Source organism: Dunckerocampus dactyliophorus, chromosome 19, assembly GCF_027744805.1.
Source record: "Dunckerocampus dactyliophorus isolate RoL2022-P2 chromosome 19, RoL_Ddac_1.1, whole genome shotgun sequence".
Lineage (NCBI taxonomy): Eukaryota > Metazoa > Chordata > Actinopteri > Syngnathiformes > Syngnathidae > Dunckerocampus > Dunckerocampus dactyliophorus.
Genome location: NC_072837.1, coordinates 645,915 through 665,791, shown reverse-complemented (window position 1 = coordinate 665,791; position 19,877 = coordinate 645,915). Strand labels below are relative to the sequence as shown.

Below are 19,877 nucleotides of genomic sequence, written 5' to 3'. Positions count from 1 at the left end.
CACAGGGTCTATACCGTGTGAATTTGCTGCGGGGATTTTCAGTGGCCGCTAAGATATAATAATACGTAATGATAAATGTTATTTACCTTTGAAGAGGAGTGGTCCAGCATACGTCGTCGTGTAGGAGGAGGAGTTATTGAAAAAAAGGACAAGTCGTCGTGGTTAGACTCTTCTAAAAGAGGTAGTGTTCTGTGGGTGGTGTAGAATTAAGCAGGCCTATTAACTCTTCATAAACTTTAATCACACGCTCTGTACGGGTTGTATCATACAACTCTTTGCCTTCCTCTCTCCTCTTCCTGTCTTCCTGTATCTGTTGGTCCCATTAGCAGTGTCACAGTGCCCTCTGCTGGTCAAGCATGTACAGTAGAAATACTGATGGCGTTACTACAAGGCAAAATAAAATAAAAAAATAGACCAGTCGGCTTGTGTTCGTATCCACAGATGTTCGCAAGTCAGATGCTCGTAAGTTGGGGACCTCGTGTATTGAGAGGCTGCAAAAGTGGAGTGATAAATGAGGGCATACTGTACTGTACCGTGCTGTAATACAGGTTGTCTAGGCTCTAACTACAAAATAATGGCATATTTTTGTAGTTAGAGCCTAGAAAAAGTTTCTGGCCTTCTAAATACAATTTTTAACATTATTAGAGCTCTCCAGATATGGAATAACACCCCTATAGTCACCTTTACATTCCTACTACCCAATATTGTAGACATAATAAGAGAAAATAAGACATAAATAAGACTGATGTCAGGGGTTGAAAGGAGAGCGTGAGCTTGGCCTGGGTGTAGCCCGTGTCAGGGATTATTGTGCCTGTCGGGAGATCAGTCAAACCTGCAATAAAAGCTTGTTGTTCCCACGATCAAATCTGGTGCTTGTGCGTCTCAAGGAACATGACATAACATTACTGACACCTGGTGACCAGGGTGCAATACTACATATCATCACGTCTTTCAATGCGTCTTCTGAATGCCTTCTATTTGCTGACACAAAGATAGCTCAAATCATCACACAGCAACTTCACACCCAAAAGCTTGGTAAGAAATATCCAAGGCAAGTACCAGTACCAGTGTAACGTTGGAAAAAAACAACAGCCTTTGCTGCGGGGGAGCTGCAATGATGTCAGCCTCCCCCTGGAGGACAGAGGCGGCATTGTGGCGCCCCGGCAGCTTTGCTGGGATGAAGTTAAAACAGCTGTTTTCTTATTTTCAACTCATATTTGTACTTGCCTTGCTTGCCGTGAGTCCACTGATCGCTCGTGATTGGTTCCTGCCAAAGAAAGCGCTGCCGTTTCCTCACAGACTCGCAAGCGCCAAAGTATTTCAACGGTTATTAGAGGTTCCGAAGTAAAGGAGATATCAGGAGACTAGAACACAGCCGCACCGCTGTATAAAAGCCTCAGGGAAAAAGTAGAAATGACGGTACATTCTTTTTATTATCATGACTTGTGGGAACAGGAAATACGTTTAATATCATCATAAAGCAGCTAGCATAGCGGATGAGGACGTGGTGTGTGCGTAGCTACTAGCTGAGGACATAAAGACAGTAAACAAGTGTTTCAGTCCCACCAAAGAGCTGTTAAGGTATTAAGGCTTTGATGAGCTCGGAAGGTCAAAGAATAAACGCACCAATGTCGTGTCTCACCGAGCTCATTGGCGAGGCTTTGTCATTTTTGGCAAAGTAGATGAAATATTATTTTACAGGAAGCTATTACAAGTAGGACTGCCCCTTCCATAAATATAAATGAGCACCCAATAAGAAGTGCAAAATGTATAAAAAGTGAAAAAGACATGATCGTTATCATAGGTGTTGTGTGAAAGCTCCAAAAAGCACCCACGACTGAAAGACTAATAATATTGTATCCATCTACTTGTGTGTGTATACACGTACTGTATATTTGGCTTTTGTACCAGCAGTATTGTGCAAATGCAGTCAGATAATCTTGTGCATCATCCGGACCTTGGCAGTTCACACATCTCAGTGTTTTTTCTTCATTTTACTAAGATTTGATCCTTCCAGCAGCTCTGAAACCTTCCACCGCACCGTGCAGTTCAACCACTTCCCAGCAGAGGGCGCCATTTCTCACTTAAAGCCGCGCTCCGTCCTCACAAAGGAGGGAAAAAACACACAGGAGGCTCCACAAGGAGGTGGACAAAAGCCCTCCTGTCCTCCCTGCTCAGAAACAAAGATCACCTCATGATACAGGAGGGAGACTATGGGATGTCGTGTCCATCGGGCTGCTGTGGCGTGTTGCGAGCTTGTAGCACATGTCTCCAGCGGGCTTTGTTCCTGTGCAGGTGAGCCATCATGGTGGCGCTGAGCACGCTGGACTCGGTGAAGCGGTGCCACTCGTCAAAGAGCGGCTCCACGATGTACGAGATGAAACCTACGATAACACGCCGCCTGTCAAGACACACTAACTGGTGTGTGTGTGTGTGTGTGTGTGTGTGTGTGTGTAGGTGTTGCAGGCCGTGACACTCACCAATCTGGATGGCCGGGACCGAGTCGGTTTGCTGGTCGCACAGAGGACTGATCTCCAAGTCAAACTTCCTCTCCAAGTCACCTGCAGCACACAGAGCAGCACGAGCAAGTCCATCATGATTGGAAAGGAAGACGACCACACTGGAAGCAAAGGACACCCAATGTCCCAATACTTTTGTCACTTATCAGAGAGAAGCTGTTTTACTGTGGTTAAGGTCGCTGTACGTGAACATGGAAATATGGACTCATGTTACCTTTTCTTATGGTGACATGTGACTTGTTTTATTTTTAGTCTTGTTTTAGTCACATTTTAGTCACGTTTAGACAGAAATTCTATTTGTCTTTGTTTTTATTTGTATTTTCTTACTAAAACAATTCCTGGCATCACCCTTCAAAGTACACAAAGTACACGTGTCCGAGTGTTTTACTTGATTTGCTTTACGGCTGTAAAAGCCCCCGCCGTACACTTGGGACACGCTTCTCACACATTCTATCACATTTTGTATTGTATTGTATTGTATGTACTTTATTTATCCCACAGCGGGGAAATTTACTTGTTACAGCAGCAAGACAAGTAAAGAGAACAGTGTAAAGAAAGCATAGTGACTACAACATGGTTCAGGTGGTGCAGGTGTTGTAGAGCCTGACAGCGGTCGGTATGAAGGACCTGTGGAACCTCTCCTTCTTACACCGTGGGTGTAACAGTCTGCTGCTGAAGGAGCTGCTAAGGGAACCCACAGTGTCATGTAGCGGGTGAGAGGTGTTGTCCATGATGGATGTCAGCTTAGCCAACATCCTTCTCTCCCCCACTTCCTCCACGGAGTCCAGAGGACCGTCCAGGACAGAGCTAGCTCGCCTGATCAGTCTATTGATCCATTTTTGAACACTCAAAGCTCACATTTCCTTTGAATCGTAATGATCAGCCTACGAGGTTGGACAAGAAGTCATTTCCCTCCTCTGATGGTGCCTCTACATCCTGGTGGCGTTCTGCAGCACTTTTCTATCTTGTTAAAACATATCGCTCCTGTTGCCGTCTTTTACTCCTCCTCCTCCTCCAAGCGAAGGTTCATTTGTTCCGTGATGGCGCCCTACAGCCGCAACTCCCACCTTCCTTCAGCATGTCCGCAAGTCCAACTTTTTGCGGGATGGTTGGCTCCCTCTGCCGTTTGGGTGCAGAACGTCCTGGCTAAAGCTAGCGTTACCGTCGAGTCGTTTGTGAAAAAGTATGGATATTTGAGTAAGTATCGTTTGTTCGCTGCTTCAACGTTGGCATAAGATGGACGGCATTTACTGTTTTGCTTGCCTGACTGGCTGGAAGAAGTCCGGCGTGGCACGCCAGGGCACCGTGTGCACGCGAATGCACCGTGTGCACACGAATGCACCGTGTGCACGCGAATGCACCCTCCCTTGCATGATATGATGATTCAGTTTTTTGCAGAATTTCAGCCAAAGTAACGAGCGCCGCCGCACACTGTCCATGTTTGGAATGGACTAACGCAAACGCTTCCTGACGCTTTTTCTTCTTACTTGGTGTCATGCGGCCATTTTTTCCGGTGGGCGGGCTTGTCAGTCACCCACCGAAGGCATGGAATGTTAAAAAATGAAGGATTCCGGGAGAATGTGAATGTTTGTCGCGGTTCCCATCGGTGCTCGGTGCCCAACCCTAACAATACGTGACGTGAATTTATTAATGTGACGCTTCTCCCCAAAATGTACCCGAGGATGAGAACACTCACCCTGCCTGTAGAACTCCTCACACACCCTCTCACTCCACTGCTTACTGAGCTCCCAAACGCGACACGGGTTGCACACGTCCGCGCACTTGAGGCCGATCTGAGGACGAGGAGAAGGCTTTGTGACAGAATGCTTGGCGAAGGCGTCTTTACGACTCCGCAAGGGCACGCCACCTGCAGGACAAAGTGTCTGTGTGACGCCAGTTGAAGATCAAGCTCCTGGCTGTCCAGATGCTCCCTGAAGGTCAGCAGGAACTCGTTCTGTCGGCTGATGTCTGTGGCCAAGATGAGCGAACCCAACTGTTGTTCGATTCCCTGCCTGCAAGGAGAATGGAGTCAAAATCGATATTCGTGTCACAGCGTGTGTGTGTGTGTGTTCTTACGACACATCGGCAGGCAGGTGGGACAACAGCCGCGATTCTCGCAGCACGCCCACTGTGGACCTCCAGTGGTGGCTCTCCAGCACTGACGTGTTCTGCACAGGAGAAGCAAAGATGAGCTTGCACCTTCTTCTTGGCTTCTTATACGCTTTGATGCAACACCTGATAAAGGGACGCCAGGTGGTGTCGGGTCTTGATGAGGAAAGGCTGGTTGACGCCGGGGTGGTCCACGTCGTGGGTGGCGGCCGCCATCAAGCCCAGGAAGGCGTCCAGTGGGCTCAGCTGCTCTGCCAGCTACAACATAACATCACCATCACTGTCACAAGCTGGTTAGAGCTGGTGTGAGAAATTTCAAGTCATTTAAGACAGTGGCCCCCAAGTGTCTTGGACCCCATGGACCGGCTCTCAGTTGGGGGCGTCGTCTTACATTATAGCCATCAAAGGCTATTTATTTATTATGCGGAGCGTAAAAGTAAGACAAATTAAAGGCACACAATGAATACGGACCCGCCATCCACCAGTACCTGCCTGGACTTAGTCTTTAAGAGAGAAGATTATAACGTCGCTGTTTGATGTGTGTCATAACAGGCTAGCATGTGCTAGCATCAATTAACTGCAGGTTGTGGACCAGACAAATATTTCTATTACGTAGCACTCAATAAGGTCATCCAATCTGACCTTTATGCATTCCCACATACTGTAGTAGCAGCATTTGGGAGCAAGGAAAAAGGCTAAAAATACAGTATAGTAGTCCATCTGTGCAGCGGGGGACACGCTGTAGTTAGATGGTGCGTTCAAGGACAGTCGAACAAAGTGGGACAAACAACATAAACATTTTTTAAAGAAAATAATGGCCCATATTTCCAAAATTGATAAGCATTTACATAAAATTGAATGTACTTATTAACAAATGTATTTATTTGTTCATTTTCAACTGAGAGTTTCCCGCGGCTCGGATTCGTCCATAGGAGTCCGCAGGTGCGACGTACAAACAAATGGACATGTTGTCCAAACCTGACACCAGCAAAACGTACAAAAGACACACGTTGAAGAAGTTGATATGATCAAGAGCTTTCAACAAAGTAGGTGCGTCACAGCAGTGAGCGTGGCGCCACGTCACCGTCATACATGGGGGTGCGTCCTACCTTGGGCTCCTGCAGGTAGCAGTGCATGGCCTGGGTGACGTCGGCCGCGTGCACAGCATTGTGATAAGGATTCTGGGAGTGGTAGTCGCCCTGCACGGTGCCTGCAAAGCACACAACCATGTCAATATTCAACCCGAACCACACCGGGTCATAAGATTAGGTGGTGTCTCGTTTCCATGACAACACACACACAGCGGCACGTTATTACAGGATTAATATTCAGTTGCAGCTACGCCTCCGGACTGCTCGTATTTGTTTGTAATGCTGAGTGTCCTGACAAGGCCTGCTTAGCTCACTCAAGTGTCAGCTTGAGCCCGCCAAGGGAGGTATTTCGTTTTACAGCGCCAGCGCAGGGAACGTACTCAGGAACCTGTGCAGTTTGACCATGTCCAGCTGGAAGTGGTGAACGAGGCCGTAGACGTTGAAGAGGTGGCACATGAGCGTCACAAGGCTGTTGCCTATGCACACACACGTCATACAGCATCACACCATCTCAATGATGCTCACGGAAAGAACGATAGGACGGATTTAAGAAGCTGCGCTCACCATTTGTAAGACGATCAAAAAGGAAAACGTCAAAGTTCCAAGAGCCAACTTTTGACAGCATGTGCTGGAATAAAAAAGAGACCTGTTAGCCGGGCCTGGAACCAATTCATGGCGATGCACGAGGGGCCACTGTATATAAAAGGTATATAAAAGGTATATAGTCTATATACTGTATAATGTGTCTTCTTACGGCAGCCTGGCCCAGGTAGTCGTCATCCAGCAGATGCAAAGACTCAGGTGTCCGGGGAACCAAGCCCCTCAGCAGCCGGGAAGCGTGGCAGTACCTCTGGAAGCTCAGGAGGCGCTTCACCTTCCTCCGCTTGCCGGCCTCTACCTCCCCCTGTTGGTCCCTGGCTGAAAGTACAGAAGAGAGGGTCGGCTGGAGGAGCTTTAGAAAAGGGTTGATGAGTGCTAGTAACGACCCGCTTGACCTTTCAAGTTGAACATTTCAGCTTATTAAACCTTTCCAGCACCTTTGCCACAGTGGTACAAAAAATAAATTAAATAAATTAAATAATAATAAATTAAAAACTGTTATGAGAATAAAAAGGACAATTTAGCGAGAAAAATCAGAAATTTCACAAGACTGAAGTATAACAGATGTTATGAGAATAAAGTCAAATCAGGAGAAAAAGCTTTTTTGTCATATTACTTCCTTGTTCACCCCTTCAAATGGGATTTTTGGAATATTTTTTGGGAACAATTTTTTTCACTTTAAAAGCGGGATTTGATTAATTAGAAAGGCACTCGGGGAGCCCCATAGTTCCCCATATTGTCATTTACAGCATAAGTATTTACATTCCCTGAGCATGACAACGTAGCAGAGGCTGTTGGATTCACTCATTCATTCATACCAATATTAGCTCAGTCGTGATATTTTCAGCACGGACTAACAAACACAAAAAAACGCCATCAAAAGCACGCCCTCCTTGGTGGAGGTAATAAAATGATGACTCTTGTTGACACCACAATATTCCTTGTTAAAATGACCGCGTTACTCTTCAACATCTTCCACAACACCGTGTGACATTCACTCCTTAAAGTGACGTTCTTCCTCTCCTAACATGACGGCGGTTTTTACGACACAAGCTGGTGTCACATGTTCACTCGTCCTTTCACTGCGTACTACAGACAACAGAACTTCACTCCTTCAAATGTACATTCTGAGCATTTTTGAAACTGCAGTACAACTTTTCTTGCTATGCCAGCACACAGACTAGTAACGTTTCTGACTTGATTCCGGCCGTAACGTGCCATCCATCCATCCATCCATCCATCCATCCATCCAGCCATCATCTTCTATGCCACTTATCCTCATTAGGGTCGGGGTATGCTGGAGCCATCCCAGCTGACTTTGGGCGAGAGGCGGGGTACACCCTGGCCTGGTGGCCTGCCAATGGCAGCAAAAAATGGCAAGCTTTTATTTATAATGTGGCAGCAAAATAGATTAGCACATCAATCCATCTTCCTTACCCCGCCCCCCAAAGGTCACATAAAGGTCACATAAGACCCCCCTTATAGCTGTCTCAGGCGATGCCTGGAACATAAAGTTACCTGTTTTTTCTGGCAAATTGACAGCTTTATTCTCGTAAATGTACGACTTCATCTTTTTTCTCATAAATTTACGGCTTTATTTTGGTCAGTTTCTGACTTTATTCTCGTGATATCACGAGTTCATCCTCGTAAATGTACGACTTTATTCTCGAACTCTCACATTGTTTTTTTTGTCAATGTGGCCTTGATCCTCTGTGGTCAAGAGAAGTGTTCTTGTGGAATATATCAAGTCATCATTTTGTACTAACCAACAGAAGAAATGAAATCAGGTTTCATGCAGGCACGTCAGTGCTACATCCTCACCATCCAGTTTTACATTTGAAACATCCCGCCTCTAAATTAGGGCATGATGACACACTTTCACGTTCGTGGTGCTCTCATGCCACGTAAAAACCCCAAAGGCATGACTTACTCTTGACGACGTGCAGGTCAATGAAAGGATAGGAGCCTCTTCTCTCGGCCAGCGACACACCAGCAGCGCACGCGCTCAGTCTGATACCTACCAGCAGCACAGAGACATTCATTCGTGGTCATGTGACGACATTCTGCTTCATAAGCGTCACACTTTGCAGGGCAACAAAGCGCAGGTCAGACAGGATGGAAAGTAAACAACACAATGTTCTCTAGATGTTCACCAGCAACCTCATTCAAGTTCTCAATCTGTCACGCAGGAACAAAACGCTGATTGATGATTTGATTGATAGCCCATTGGTGTCCCCCCATTCTGTAGTGTTTATGGTGGTGCAACAGGGACACTGACCGTGTAGTAAACAAATACCAACAGCTGGAGAGGAAGGTGACTCCGCCACTAAAAGGGAAGAAGAGGAGGCCTGCTGGCCTACTTATAGTGGAGAAAAGCAGAAAAAGAAGAAGAGTGGGAAAGCCTCTTTCCTTTTTTTTATGCCGGAGGAAACGAGACGCATCTCCAACTTCTCACTACATCCTTGACGCACACCCCTCCCTCCCCTCCCTGCTCATCTTCTCCATCCCGCTCTCTTCTTTGAAGCGTCGGCGTGGTAAATAGGTCACCGTCTCCGCCCGAGCGTAGAAATGGGTCATTTAGGAGGGCGAAATGGATGACAGACGTGTGTAAAAAGACACAACTGTGTACACACACCACCTCAGCGGCCAACACATAGCACAACAGCATTCATTAGCACACACACACACACACACACACACTTGCAAATGAGGTTAAACCCATCATGGTGGAAGCAAGTGCGCACGTGAGGCACACATCTCCCACGCACGCTCGCTTGCACAGAGATGGATGATCACGTGACTGACTTTGCATGTGTGCATCTGTAGATGAGGCACGCGTTTAACTGGGGGGCTCTTTTCCTCCTCAACTGACACACACGCGCGCGCACACACACACACACACACACACACACACACACACACCTCAGCCAGTTAACCACAATCGCCGGGTGCATGGTGTAGCAAAGCAAATGACCACAGGGCCCATTTAAGCTCCCGCCCAGACAAAAAACCTTCACCACATGTGTAAGTGTACGCATCCTCCTCATGTAGGCTGCTGCAATTAAAGTCTCATGAGTGGTCAGCATCCAGCAGCTTTATCTGCCTCTGCATGCGCTGTAAAATGCTGGTAGCACTTCAGTCATGTAGTGACTTCACCGTGATAAGTGAATTTCCGCCAAGTATGATTCAATGCTAATAAATGGAAAATTTTGGTAGTTAGAGTATAGAAAACCTGTTTATGACTTTCTAAGTACAAGTTTTAACATGATTAGAGCCGTGTAGACGTGAAATAACACCCCTACAGTCACTTTTACACTCCTATTATTCTTTGTTTACATCACATTGCGCAGGCTACGGTATCACTGCAGGGACGTAACAGACGGCCACCGCTTGCATAGCAAGCTAGCGAGCTAACTAGTTAGCCTCTCCAATTTACTTAAGCGGAGTGGCAGAAGGCCAAAGCAGCCAAAAGCTTACCACTTCCACGCAGAATGAGAGGAGAACCTTTGTTTCACTCGATTTCAGCCATGGCATGGAGGCTGGCTGCTGAGCCAGCAGAGCAAGCAAAGCCAGTGCAGTGCGAAAGGTAACGCTACAATGCTAGATGTTCACACCCTGTTATAATTTGTTTACATCACATTGCTCAGGCTACGGGATCACTGCTGGGACAAAAAAGAGCTGCTGCCAGCATAGCAAGCCAGCGAGCTAACTAGTTAGCCTTGCTAATTTACTTATTCTAAACTTAAGAAAGTTTGCAAACGCAGTGGAGAAGAAGGACAAAGTAAGAAGTGAAAATCTTACCACTTCCACACAGAATTGGAGGAGAGCTTTTGCCATGGCCGACTACATGCAGTGTTAAGGTAAGGCAATGTAAGGCAATGTCTCATCAGTGTAACATTACTGGCGCCTGGTGACCAGAACACCACACATGACTTGTCTTTCAAGATCTTGGACTAATGCTAGGCCCCAGGCAGCCAGGGACATGTTCAATGAAAGGGATGACTGTATTCCAGCTTCAACGTCTCATCATATCATGACTTTGCTCTCTGAATACGTGATCCTCATAAAATGACTGCTCTTTGTTGCTTTTGTTTTGTTTAATGGTCTTTTTAGAATGTGCCATGGGCCAATAATCAAACAGCAACTAAATAAATGGCCGCCGGCCTGCACTTTGAACACCCCTGTAATAAAGTCACTGTGGTCATTCAGAGCCCTCGATGACCCCTCCCCATTGCATGTATCATTCGCCACATTACACGGGGCCGTGTTGCACGACCAGTCCATCGCGTGAACTCGGGTGGGGAGGGGCTTTTGGGTCATTGCGGTTGTGAAGCCGTCAGGAAACACGGCCCGGCGTGTGCACCCTTTCCACCCTGGGTGGGAGTCCTCATAGGTAGAGTTAGAAATGAGTCAGTGAGAGAGTGCAGGTAATTCCCCTGGGGAGTGAGTCTCTACTTGGTTAACGCGTTCAAGACCTCCACCGAGTCTGTTGTTTGTTTGCTTGCTCGCTGGAATCGGCAAAAACTACACAACCAATTTCTAGGAAACAAGAAAGACAGCATTCAAGTCAGCGGAAAAAAGGCTAAATTAGTTACACTTCTGCTGCCTTGGGATTTCCCATCCGCCCCCCCAGAATACAAAGGGAGCAGCTGTCTTTCATCATGCTCCACACCCACCAGAAAGTAACATACAAAACGACATCCTTTTACGTTCAGTCCTGGTAAAAGTTGGTGCTCAAGTAGTTTGTCCAAACTTGCTTAAACTGACTCACTTGGGGAGTCGTTCGACAAACAAACACTCGTTCATGCTACGATGCCAAAGCGGTTTAGTTTACGGTGCAATTGGGAATGAGCATAAAAAGAGGATTCATGTTGCGCGATCATTTTGAATTGGGCAGTACTTGGGTGCAACCAGCAGGGGCGCTGTTGCCGCAGCGTGGGCAGGAACATCACGTCAGCTAAGGGAAGATGAACACATTCAATTGCTAGAAATATCTAATATTTCCATCAGGGCTGTCAAAGTTAACACTTTAATAACAGGAATTCCCTTTAAGGCCACTTTTTTGGATGCGCAATCAACACGTGCACGTCCTGCTCGAAATATTCAGCAGGAATGGACAAAAATAAATGAATGAATAAACATAAATAAATATTTGGTGAGATGATTTACGTGAAGATAATGATGTCTGAGTGATGGACGGGTTACCTGAGCGCAGGTCTACTTGTGTTCTTTGTGTGTTTAAAAACGGAATGTTTAATAAAGACAAACGTGCATAAAGTCAATACGTTATGCAGTCTCGTGCTCACGCGTGCATTCCAAACTGGAAAATGATCTTTAAAAGGTGCTCTGTTGTTAACTGTGGACAACATGTGATTCATCACGTGATTAACGGAAATTAAATATTTCAATGGCTTGACAACCCAAATGGAAATATGAACTTCCTGCCAATGCTGAAGGTCATTTGCACATGGCCAATGTGCGTCACTTCCGGAAAGAAAATGAACATGTGTCTTTTCAGCCGACATCCTGGATTTGAATAAGATAAGATGCAGAAATTGAAGATTGTGTGCAGCCAACATAACAAACGTACTGTAGTTGTTCTACGTGCAACATGCAGCGCCATGTTACCTTCCAGATGGGCACCCCTCTCCTCCTGGTCATGCTTCACTTCCCCTTCCTCCTCCACTTCTTCCTCTTCCTCCTTCCCGTCTTCCACCCAGGCACCGTCCTGACAGCTCTCCGGCTGCCTCGAACTCCTTCCTCCTCCCCTGCGTGCCCTCCACGCTGCCCGGAGCTGCCGTATGAGCGCCGGGAGCTCCAGCGTCAGAGACAAGCCCCCGCAGGTGACCGGCGGGGTCCCCAGGGGACCCCAGACTGGGGAGCGGGGTGCTTCATCATCCGGGCAGACCCTGCCGTCGACACCCAGCATGAGATCTGGACTCCAAAGCCCCTCCAGCACGGGCATCGTAACACGGCTGCTGAGGGGCGGCAGGATGGTCAAACTAAAGTGTGAGGAAGAGGAGAGGGCGCAAAAGCATTAGGAGGAGGAGATGCTCAGCGGGTGTAGGTGCAACACAGGGATGGAACCTGCAGGAGAATGGGATGTTTTAAAAAAAGGAAGGAAAGCAAAGTGATGTTGCTGGAAAACGAGCCAGTGCACACCCCCCCTTCCCAAAGTCAGCCTGCGATCATCTGTTCTCTCCTTCTGCCGCAATTTCTCTCTCGATTACTGACTCGTCCCAGCCCACAACGTGATGGAGTCTACAAGCTCCGCCCCTCCACAACACGCGCTGGCGTACGAGCACCGCCCACCACCCCACCACCCCCGCTAAACCAGCAGGAAGGACCTTCATGGTCATGTCGAAACACACGAGAAGCATCACAAGCATCTTACTGATCTTCTCTATCTTTGGAAATGATCATAATAATACAATAATAAGCTAGTGAGGCTTTGAAAATGAATGAATGAATGAACAAATGACTTTTCAAGCACTTCACAATGAAGTGAAGCCATTATTCATTCACTCCTGAGTCACGCACTGGTGGTGGTAAGATACATCTGGAGTTACAGCTGCCAACTCGCACCTACAGCTTCTCCGACCACCAGCAACCATTCATTCCCATTCACACACCAGTGGGGGCAGCACTGGGGGCAAGGTGGGTGAAGTGTCTTGCCCGGCGAGGATCGAACCGCCGACCTTCCGTTTTCTGTGCTACCGCCTGAGCCAACATGCAAAGGCTTCAGACGTTTTAGCCAGTGGGGAATCTGAAGAAAGTCATTTGTGGAAAAAGCTGCTTTCAAAATGAATACACAAACGCTGTTCCACTCCAGTCCTGTATGTGGCAGCATTTTCTCTCATTAACTGAACATCAAAACAGCTTTGGTCGTCAGGACGTAACAACAATAAAAGCACACTGTGGAAAAAACACACGGGGGGGACTTTTACCCCAATACCACATCTTCATTGCACGACATTAACTCCAAAAATAACAAAGAAATAAAGAAGTCATGTTGTTCTGTGGTTGAACACGGCCTATTAGTAAACTAAATACGCACATTTTAGGTGTTTTTTCAAGCATAAAAATGGCTAAACAAACTAAGACACATAAGGCATTCGGCAGACGCATTCAAATTGTGATCAGTGTAGTATACTACACTGATCACTAGGTTCGGTGAAACATGCGCCACACTTGATGGCCGCAACAACAGGCTTTTATTGCAGGTTTGAATGATATCACAACAGGCACAATAATAAAAAGATCATTAGAATAACACAAGCTACTGCTGCGGCCGTAACCTATGCAAGCTGAATCTCAACTCTGACCCCCGGACGTCACTTCCTGTCCTCCACACAGCCGCAACGCACACGAGCACGTGTTTTATTTACTAAATGCCTTAAATGGCTTATTTGCTGTTCGTATGTCTACTTAATACGAGTGTTAAGGTGACTAGAGGGGTGTTATTTCATGTCTAGAGGGCTCGAACGGTGTTAAAAACAGTATTTAGAAGGTCGTAACAGGTTTTCTAGGCTCCAACTACCAAAAGATTGCATTTTAAAGAAATAATCCTACTTAGCAGACATTCACTCATTACGGTCGGGCATGAGACCTGTGGTTACCTGTGATTACCTGTGGTTACCTGTGGTTACCTGTGGTTACCTGTGATTACCTGTGGTTACCTGTGGTTACCTGTGGTTACCTGTGATTACCTGTGGTTACCTGTGGTTACCTGTGATTACCTGTGATTACCTGTGGTTACCTGTGGTTACCTGTGGTTACCTGTGATTACCTGTGGTTACCTGTGGTTACCTGTGATTACCTGTGGTTACCTGTGGTTACCTGTGGTTACCTGTGGTTACCTGTGGTTACCTGTGATTACCTGTGGTTACCTGTGATTACCTGTGATTACCTGTGATTACCTGTGATTACCTGTGGTTACCTGTGGTTACCTGTGGTTACCTGTGGTTACCTGTGATAAATGAACTCATCAACTAAATGGCAAATTTCAGCTTTGTAGTGCAACGCCCCCACCCACAAAAGGCTGTCATACAAAGAAAGAAAATGTGTGTAAGATTTCTTTGTGCTGCTTTGTCACGCGTGTGCGCTTCGTGCTCATACAAAACTCACAATTCCACCTTTGTTACGTTGCACCGCAAAATGTTAAGAGCCACGCTGCAAATGACGTTTTTCTCTATTCAGTCAATAGAAAAGATGTCAGCTGCACTTTGGCAGGCCTGAAATGTGCTTCCAGGCACTGAATGTCACACACAGGAAGGCTGAACGCCACAAGTTACTCACAGACAACCAATCAAAGTCAATGTACACAAACAAGTTCCAAATGTTCCCGTTTATATGCACATGACCACCACTCGAAACTTTCCTTTCAGGGAGGAGAGTGTCACATGGGGGCAAAAAGTAACACACACACACACACACACGCACGCACGCACACACACACACGCACGCACACACACACACACGCGCACACACACACACACACACACAGCAGCCTTGAACAATGCAAATTACTGAAATGCAGACTTGAGAGTTGAAAGGGAAATGGAAGCATTGAGGAGTAGCGTAGCAAGAGAGCGATACAAGATGTACTCGATGGCCAGTGATAGCAAGCCAGATTGGATGAGCATCTCCATGCACGTCATGCATCATCTCCTCCTCAATCATGACACGTGTTTGATCAAGTCCAAATGTAACCACAGCGAATCTAACAACCATCCGTCCATTTTCTATGCCGCTCATCCTCACTGAGGTCGCGGGGGTGTGCTGGAGCCTATCCCAGCTGCCTTTGGGCGAGCTGCCAATGGCAGGGCACATGTAGACAAACGCGCATTCGTACCATTAGCGACAATTTAGAGTCGCCAATGAACCTAACGTGCCTGTTTTTGGAATGTGGGAGAAGATGCAAGCGCCACACAGAGATGCCCAAAGAGAGATTCCAACCCACATCTTCCTCATCTCCTGACCGTGTGGCCAACATGCTAACCGCTAGCTCGTATCTAACCGACCATTATGCAGCTGTTGATCATTTTGTATGATTGGAAAACTGACATCGCTTCATTCAAATCAAAGACAACAAATCTTTGATCAAAGCACGCGTCTCATGATGACCTGAGAATGAAAAATGTGGGGCCAGCTTGTCAGAGGCTAAAGCCATCCGTGCCAGCGTGCCATCGCTCACCTTTCAAGCTCATTGCCGTTCCACTTTTCTGGCATCTTTGTTTACACATTTTGCCTGGCTGTCACTCGGCCTCACTGGCGGCAGCGAGCTAGCTGGCGAAGGCCCTGGTGTGTGTGGGGATGACTGGCTTTCTCAACAGGACAACGCTGCACTGCACAAAGCAACAAGCTCACTCTTGTGGAGCATCCTGCGTGTTCCCCTCATCTAAACCCAACGGAGAACACTTGGGGATGGATTTACCATCCCTTTTTATACATTTTATTTCTATTTTAGGGGGGGTTCCGGGTTTTTTTTTTTAGCTATGGTCTTAAACTTTTGATCAGCTGATTTGCAATAAATTGCTAACTCAAAATGTTTTTTGTGTTTCTTAGAAGATCCAACAGTGCAACACGTACACGTACTGACATCTTCCAGCTGGTCTTAAGATTAAGAAAGTCTTGAGACCCTTAAGAAAGGGTGCAGATGCACGGCTGCATACACACAACAACGGGTGGGGTTCATGGCACATAATGAGAGCTGATTCACACGCACGGAACACAATGTCTTGTTTCCTGCTTGACTTTCATGATTCCATGCGTCACGTTTCCAGCACATAAGTGGGTCAGCCGCTAAATGAGGTGGCCGGTACACAGAACTACACTAGGAGGATGTTCCTCCACGTCTCCTACCTTGCATGTAAACATCTACACATGATATCTTACATCCAAAGGAGGCCGAGTGCTCCACAACAGGGAAGAGGACAATGCTAGGATAAAAAAACAACACTACAATGTTTCCGCAGTGCTATGCTTCATGGACAGTGAGGGTTTTGACATGTCCTCTAGTATGAAGAAGTACGTTTAGTCGGCAGTAGTCGACTACGCGCTGCACAATAATCACAAGCCCCTCACGTGGGCCGCTCCTCCCAGGCAGGCGTTACTTGGACGCGCTATTCTCTCAAAGCTGTCTGGCAGGCATGAATCCAAATGGATCATAACAAACCACTGGAAGACGACAAAGCACGTTTGATCGCCCCCCACAAAGGGCCGCGCTACGCATCCCGAACGAGGTCAGCTAACATTTGTATGTAAAAATGTATATAAAAATCTATAAAAAGCCCCCCTACTGCTGTATCATCACATACTGTATATACGCCAAGTGTGCCCTTTTCAATTCCTTCACCATGTGACAGGCATTGATTGCACTGTTGCATATTTTCGTTAACCACATGCTGTCTCATGAGTGCCCTGCAACGCTGGTACACATTGTACCACCACATGTTTTTTTTGAAATACAGACTTCTAATTGAAACAGAAATGACTCATCTAAAAAGGTCGCGACACAGAGGATATATTTGAGAGTAGGTATAAAAATGTGCACATTGTTGATTGCTGCCGATACTGTAGATAAGAAACACAACTAGAGGCGACCTTATTCGCAGGATGCCACAATATCTGGCTCTGTGTAAGCAAAGTTATGCAACAAAGCTGCACACAGATTGTCTTATTAGCTGATAGTGACACGTATTCAATCCCTTGTGGGGAATTTAAGCCAGTTTGCAAACATGGCTGAATAGATATACAGTATACGTACTGAACAGGGGCCGCACGGTGGCCTAGTGGTTAGCATGTTGGCCACACAACCACAGTCTGGAGAAGGTGGAAGACCTGGGTTCCAATCTCCGTTGGGCATTTGCATGTTCTCCCCGTGCGTGCGTGGGTTTTCTCCGGGTTAATTAGGTTAATTGGAGACTCTAAATTGTCAATAGGTATGAATGTGAGCGTGAATGTTTGCCATTGGCTGGCCACCAGTCCAGGGTGTACCCCGCCTGGGATAGGCTCCAGCACACCCCCGCAACCCTCATGAGGAGAAGCGGCATAGAAAATAGATGGATGGATGCACCGAACAGACTCATCACACCATCCACGTTTCATATGTGTTTCTACACGTCAGGAAATAAGTTCTTGGACAAAGGAGGGCTTTGGGGGCAAAAAGCCAAAGGATTTGAACGGTGAGAGCCAATACTAGCCTTTGCTTTTTATTGACAGTGGAACCTTGGTTAGCGAGAGTTGAAGTATTAAAGAAAATTGTTGTTGTTTTTAAAAGTGGTAATATTTTTTAAAAAATTAAAAAATCAAGTAGGAATTTTTGGAAATTAGTCTTAATATTACAGGAAAAATTTCAAAATATTATGGGAATAAAGTCATAGCATTACAAGAACAACATTTATGAAGATTATTTAGAGAGAAAGTTTAAATATTTGGGAGAAAAATGGGGACAAAAAGAGCAAAGAGTGAAGATGATACTAATAAAAGGCTTTTTCACCTACAGTGTATCACAAAAGTGAGATGCAGGCTATTTCTTCTGAGAATACTGTATGTATATAAAATGTCTTAGCATAATTACTAAATATCAAAGTGACGCTGGTATCCTTTAATATTTCGATGTATGGCCCTCAGTGGAAACATCCCTGCCACAAGAAATAATATAAATCCAATTAATCCGTTCCAGAAAGACAAAAATGTTAACATGAAACACCTTTTTATAGTTTTACCTGCAGAAAACAATTGGAAATGCGTCTAAATACATAAATGAGGAATGAACATTTAAGGTTACTTTTACTTTCATTGAAGACACAACGTGGCCGCGAGTTCAATCACAACCACCTTCCTGTTTTGCCATGACTTTCAGTAGTGTTTGTCACTGCAATAACAAAGGCCAGCACTTTGACAAAGAAGGTGAAACATTTTGTAAAAAAAAAAAAAAAAGAAAAAGTATATCTGCGATACCTATCCTGTAGAGCAGGGGTCGGGAACCTTTTTGGCTAAGAGAGCCATAAAAGCCACATATTTTAAAATGGATTTCCTTGAGAGCCATATAATATTTTTTAACATTGAGTACAAGTAAATGTGGGCATTTTTAAGGAGGACCTCTAAAGTTATCCTTTTTATTAACATTGTTACACTGAAGCTATCCAATAATAAATAAATTACTTCTTACCATTAATGCGACTTCTGGTGCTGCGTGCTTTTGCACCGTACTCCGTATCTTTTTCTTTTTCCAGAATTAGCGATCTGACTATTTGATTTAAGGAAGGGAAGTTCATGCGAATAGGCTACCGCATTATCCAGTGATAATCGAATTTTGGTGTTTGACCCGGAAAATATTGGAAGGACAGCTGGCACTGGTTCTGGCCACCCGCATTGTGGTAGAAAATGGATGGATGGACTAAAATGCATAACAAAGTTTTATATTTTGAGTGTTATTTTTAACACTGTGATTTCTGTAATGTACATTAAAAGGTCAGCGAACAAAAAACCAAAAATACATTTTTATCGTGTTAAGACATGTTTGAGAGCCAGATGCAGGCATCAAAAGAGCCACATCTGGCTCCCGAGCCATAGGTTCCCTACCCCTGCTGTAGAGACTTGGTATCGGATCGACACCCACATTTGTAGTATCCTCGGCCCCTAACGCAAAGGATACAAAAAGCGTGTGAGTCGACGTGAGGCTATGATGCGCCATTGCGCATGCGCACCCTGTATTCATGACAACAGGACAGATGAAAGAGTTTAAATGCACGCAACACAAGTACGATTAGTACGCGAGCGCCAACAAGACAGCGTAAACCCACTTCAATGAACAAAATGTACCTAGCTGTCTTTGCGGCTTCATGCCTGAACTCCTAATGCTCGAATCTGACTGAATGCTCCAGGATACGAAAGGCCGCCGTCTTCCAAATGAAGAGAAAGTTCAAGTAGGTCGTTAGCGTGGTTCCCACTGATGTGCTTTCCAATCAGCCACGTGCAGGCGTCACACGTGACCAAAGCAGACACGAAAGAGCGCGTCAAATGCGGAAGTAAACACAACCATCCTCCACCTAGTTGACTAAGACTGAACATGCGAACCAATGCACGAGTGTCCAAAACACGACCAGATATACAAACACACGCGACAAGACCGAGCTCTTCGACATTAACGGTTAAGGAGCGACGGAGTCATTTGAAAATGTCAACTGTTGCAACTATTTTGCTGACTATTGGGGAAAAAATAACATTCAACAATAGGCCTAGCCGTGCGTCATTCTTAAAAATGTATCATGCTCCATGCTTGCATTCATAACGTTGTAAGCTTCCATTGATGAACCACACAGCACACGCCTAAACCCACGATGTCACATACCCCTATCGCCCCCTACGGTGCAACATGGGGAACTACAAGTGAAGCGCGCGTGCGAACACGTGGATTAGTATGGTATGGCGTCTACAGTACAGTGTACATCTGTTATCTATCCAGATGCTACAAAACGTATAGTATACACCGCAGACGTGAATAAAATCTTGAAGTCATACATGAAAACAGAAGCAAGTCAAATATCCTCTA

General features: G+C 45.9%; 1 protein-coding gene across 4 annotated transcripts; it reads right to left on the bottom strand.

Moving 5' to 3' along the window:
• Positions 1–1,414: 1,414 nt before the first annotated feature.
• LOC129172091 (cAMP-specific 3',5'-cyclic phosphodiesterase 7B-like) lies at positions 1,415–19,292 on the bottom strand. Of its 4 annotated transcripts, none has more exons than XM_054761477.1 (13): positions 19,148–19,292; positions 11,948–12,321; positions 8,250–8,336; positions 6,474–6,637; positions 6,284–6,347; positions 6,100–6,195; positions 5,738–5,838; positions 4,755–4,886; positions 4,596–4,687; positions 4,387–4,531; positions 4,216–4,312; positions 2,481–2,561; positions 1,415–2,384 (listed from the first exon to the last, which is right to left on the bottom strand). In XM_054761477.1, the coding sequence occupies exons 2-13, from the start codon at positions 12,282–12,284 to the stop codon at positions 2,212–2,214; spliced, it is 1,569 nt and encodes a 522-aa protein (XP_054617452.1). In that variant the 5' UTR covers positions 12,285–12,321; positions 19,148–19,292; the 3' UTR covers positions 1,415–2,211. The 4 variants fall into 4 exon arrangements, with proteins under 4 accessions (XP_054617452.1, XP_054617455.1, XP_054617453.1 ...); XM_054761480.1 differs by lacking the exon at positions 11,948–12,321 and adding an exon at positions 18,908–18,964 and having other exon boundaries at positions 19,148–19,210; XM_054761478.1 differs by lacking the exons at positions 6,100–6,195; positions 19,148–19,292 and having other exon boundaries at positions 11,948–12,539.
• Positions 19,293–19,877: the final 585 nt, after the last annotated feature.

What these genes read in the sequence shown, in the direction of transcription:
- LOC129172091 (XM_054761477.1), bottom strand. Translation starts at nt 12,284, where the DNA reads ATGCCCGTGCTGGAGGGGCTTTGGAGTCCAGATCTCATGCTGGGTGTC. An exon ending in GAGGGGTGCCCATCTGGAAG is followed by an intron (nt 8,337 to 11,947) that starts GTAACATGGCGC and finishes TGCTGCTGGTAG; the next exon opens with GTATCAGACTGAGCGCGTGC. An exon ending in ACTACCTGGGCCAGGCTGCC is followed by an intron (nt 6,348 to 6,473) that starts GTAAGAAGACAC and finishes TTTTTATTCCAG; the next exon opens with CACATGCTGTCAAAAGTTGG.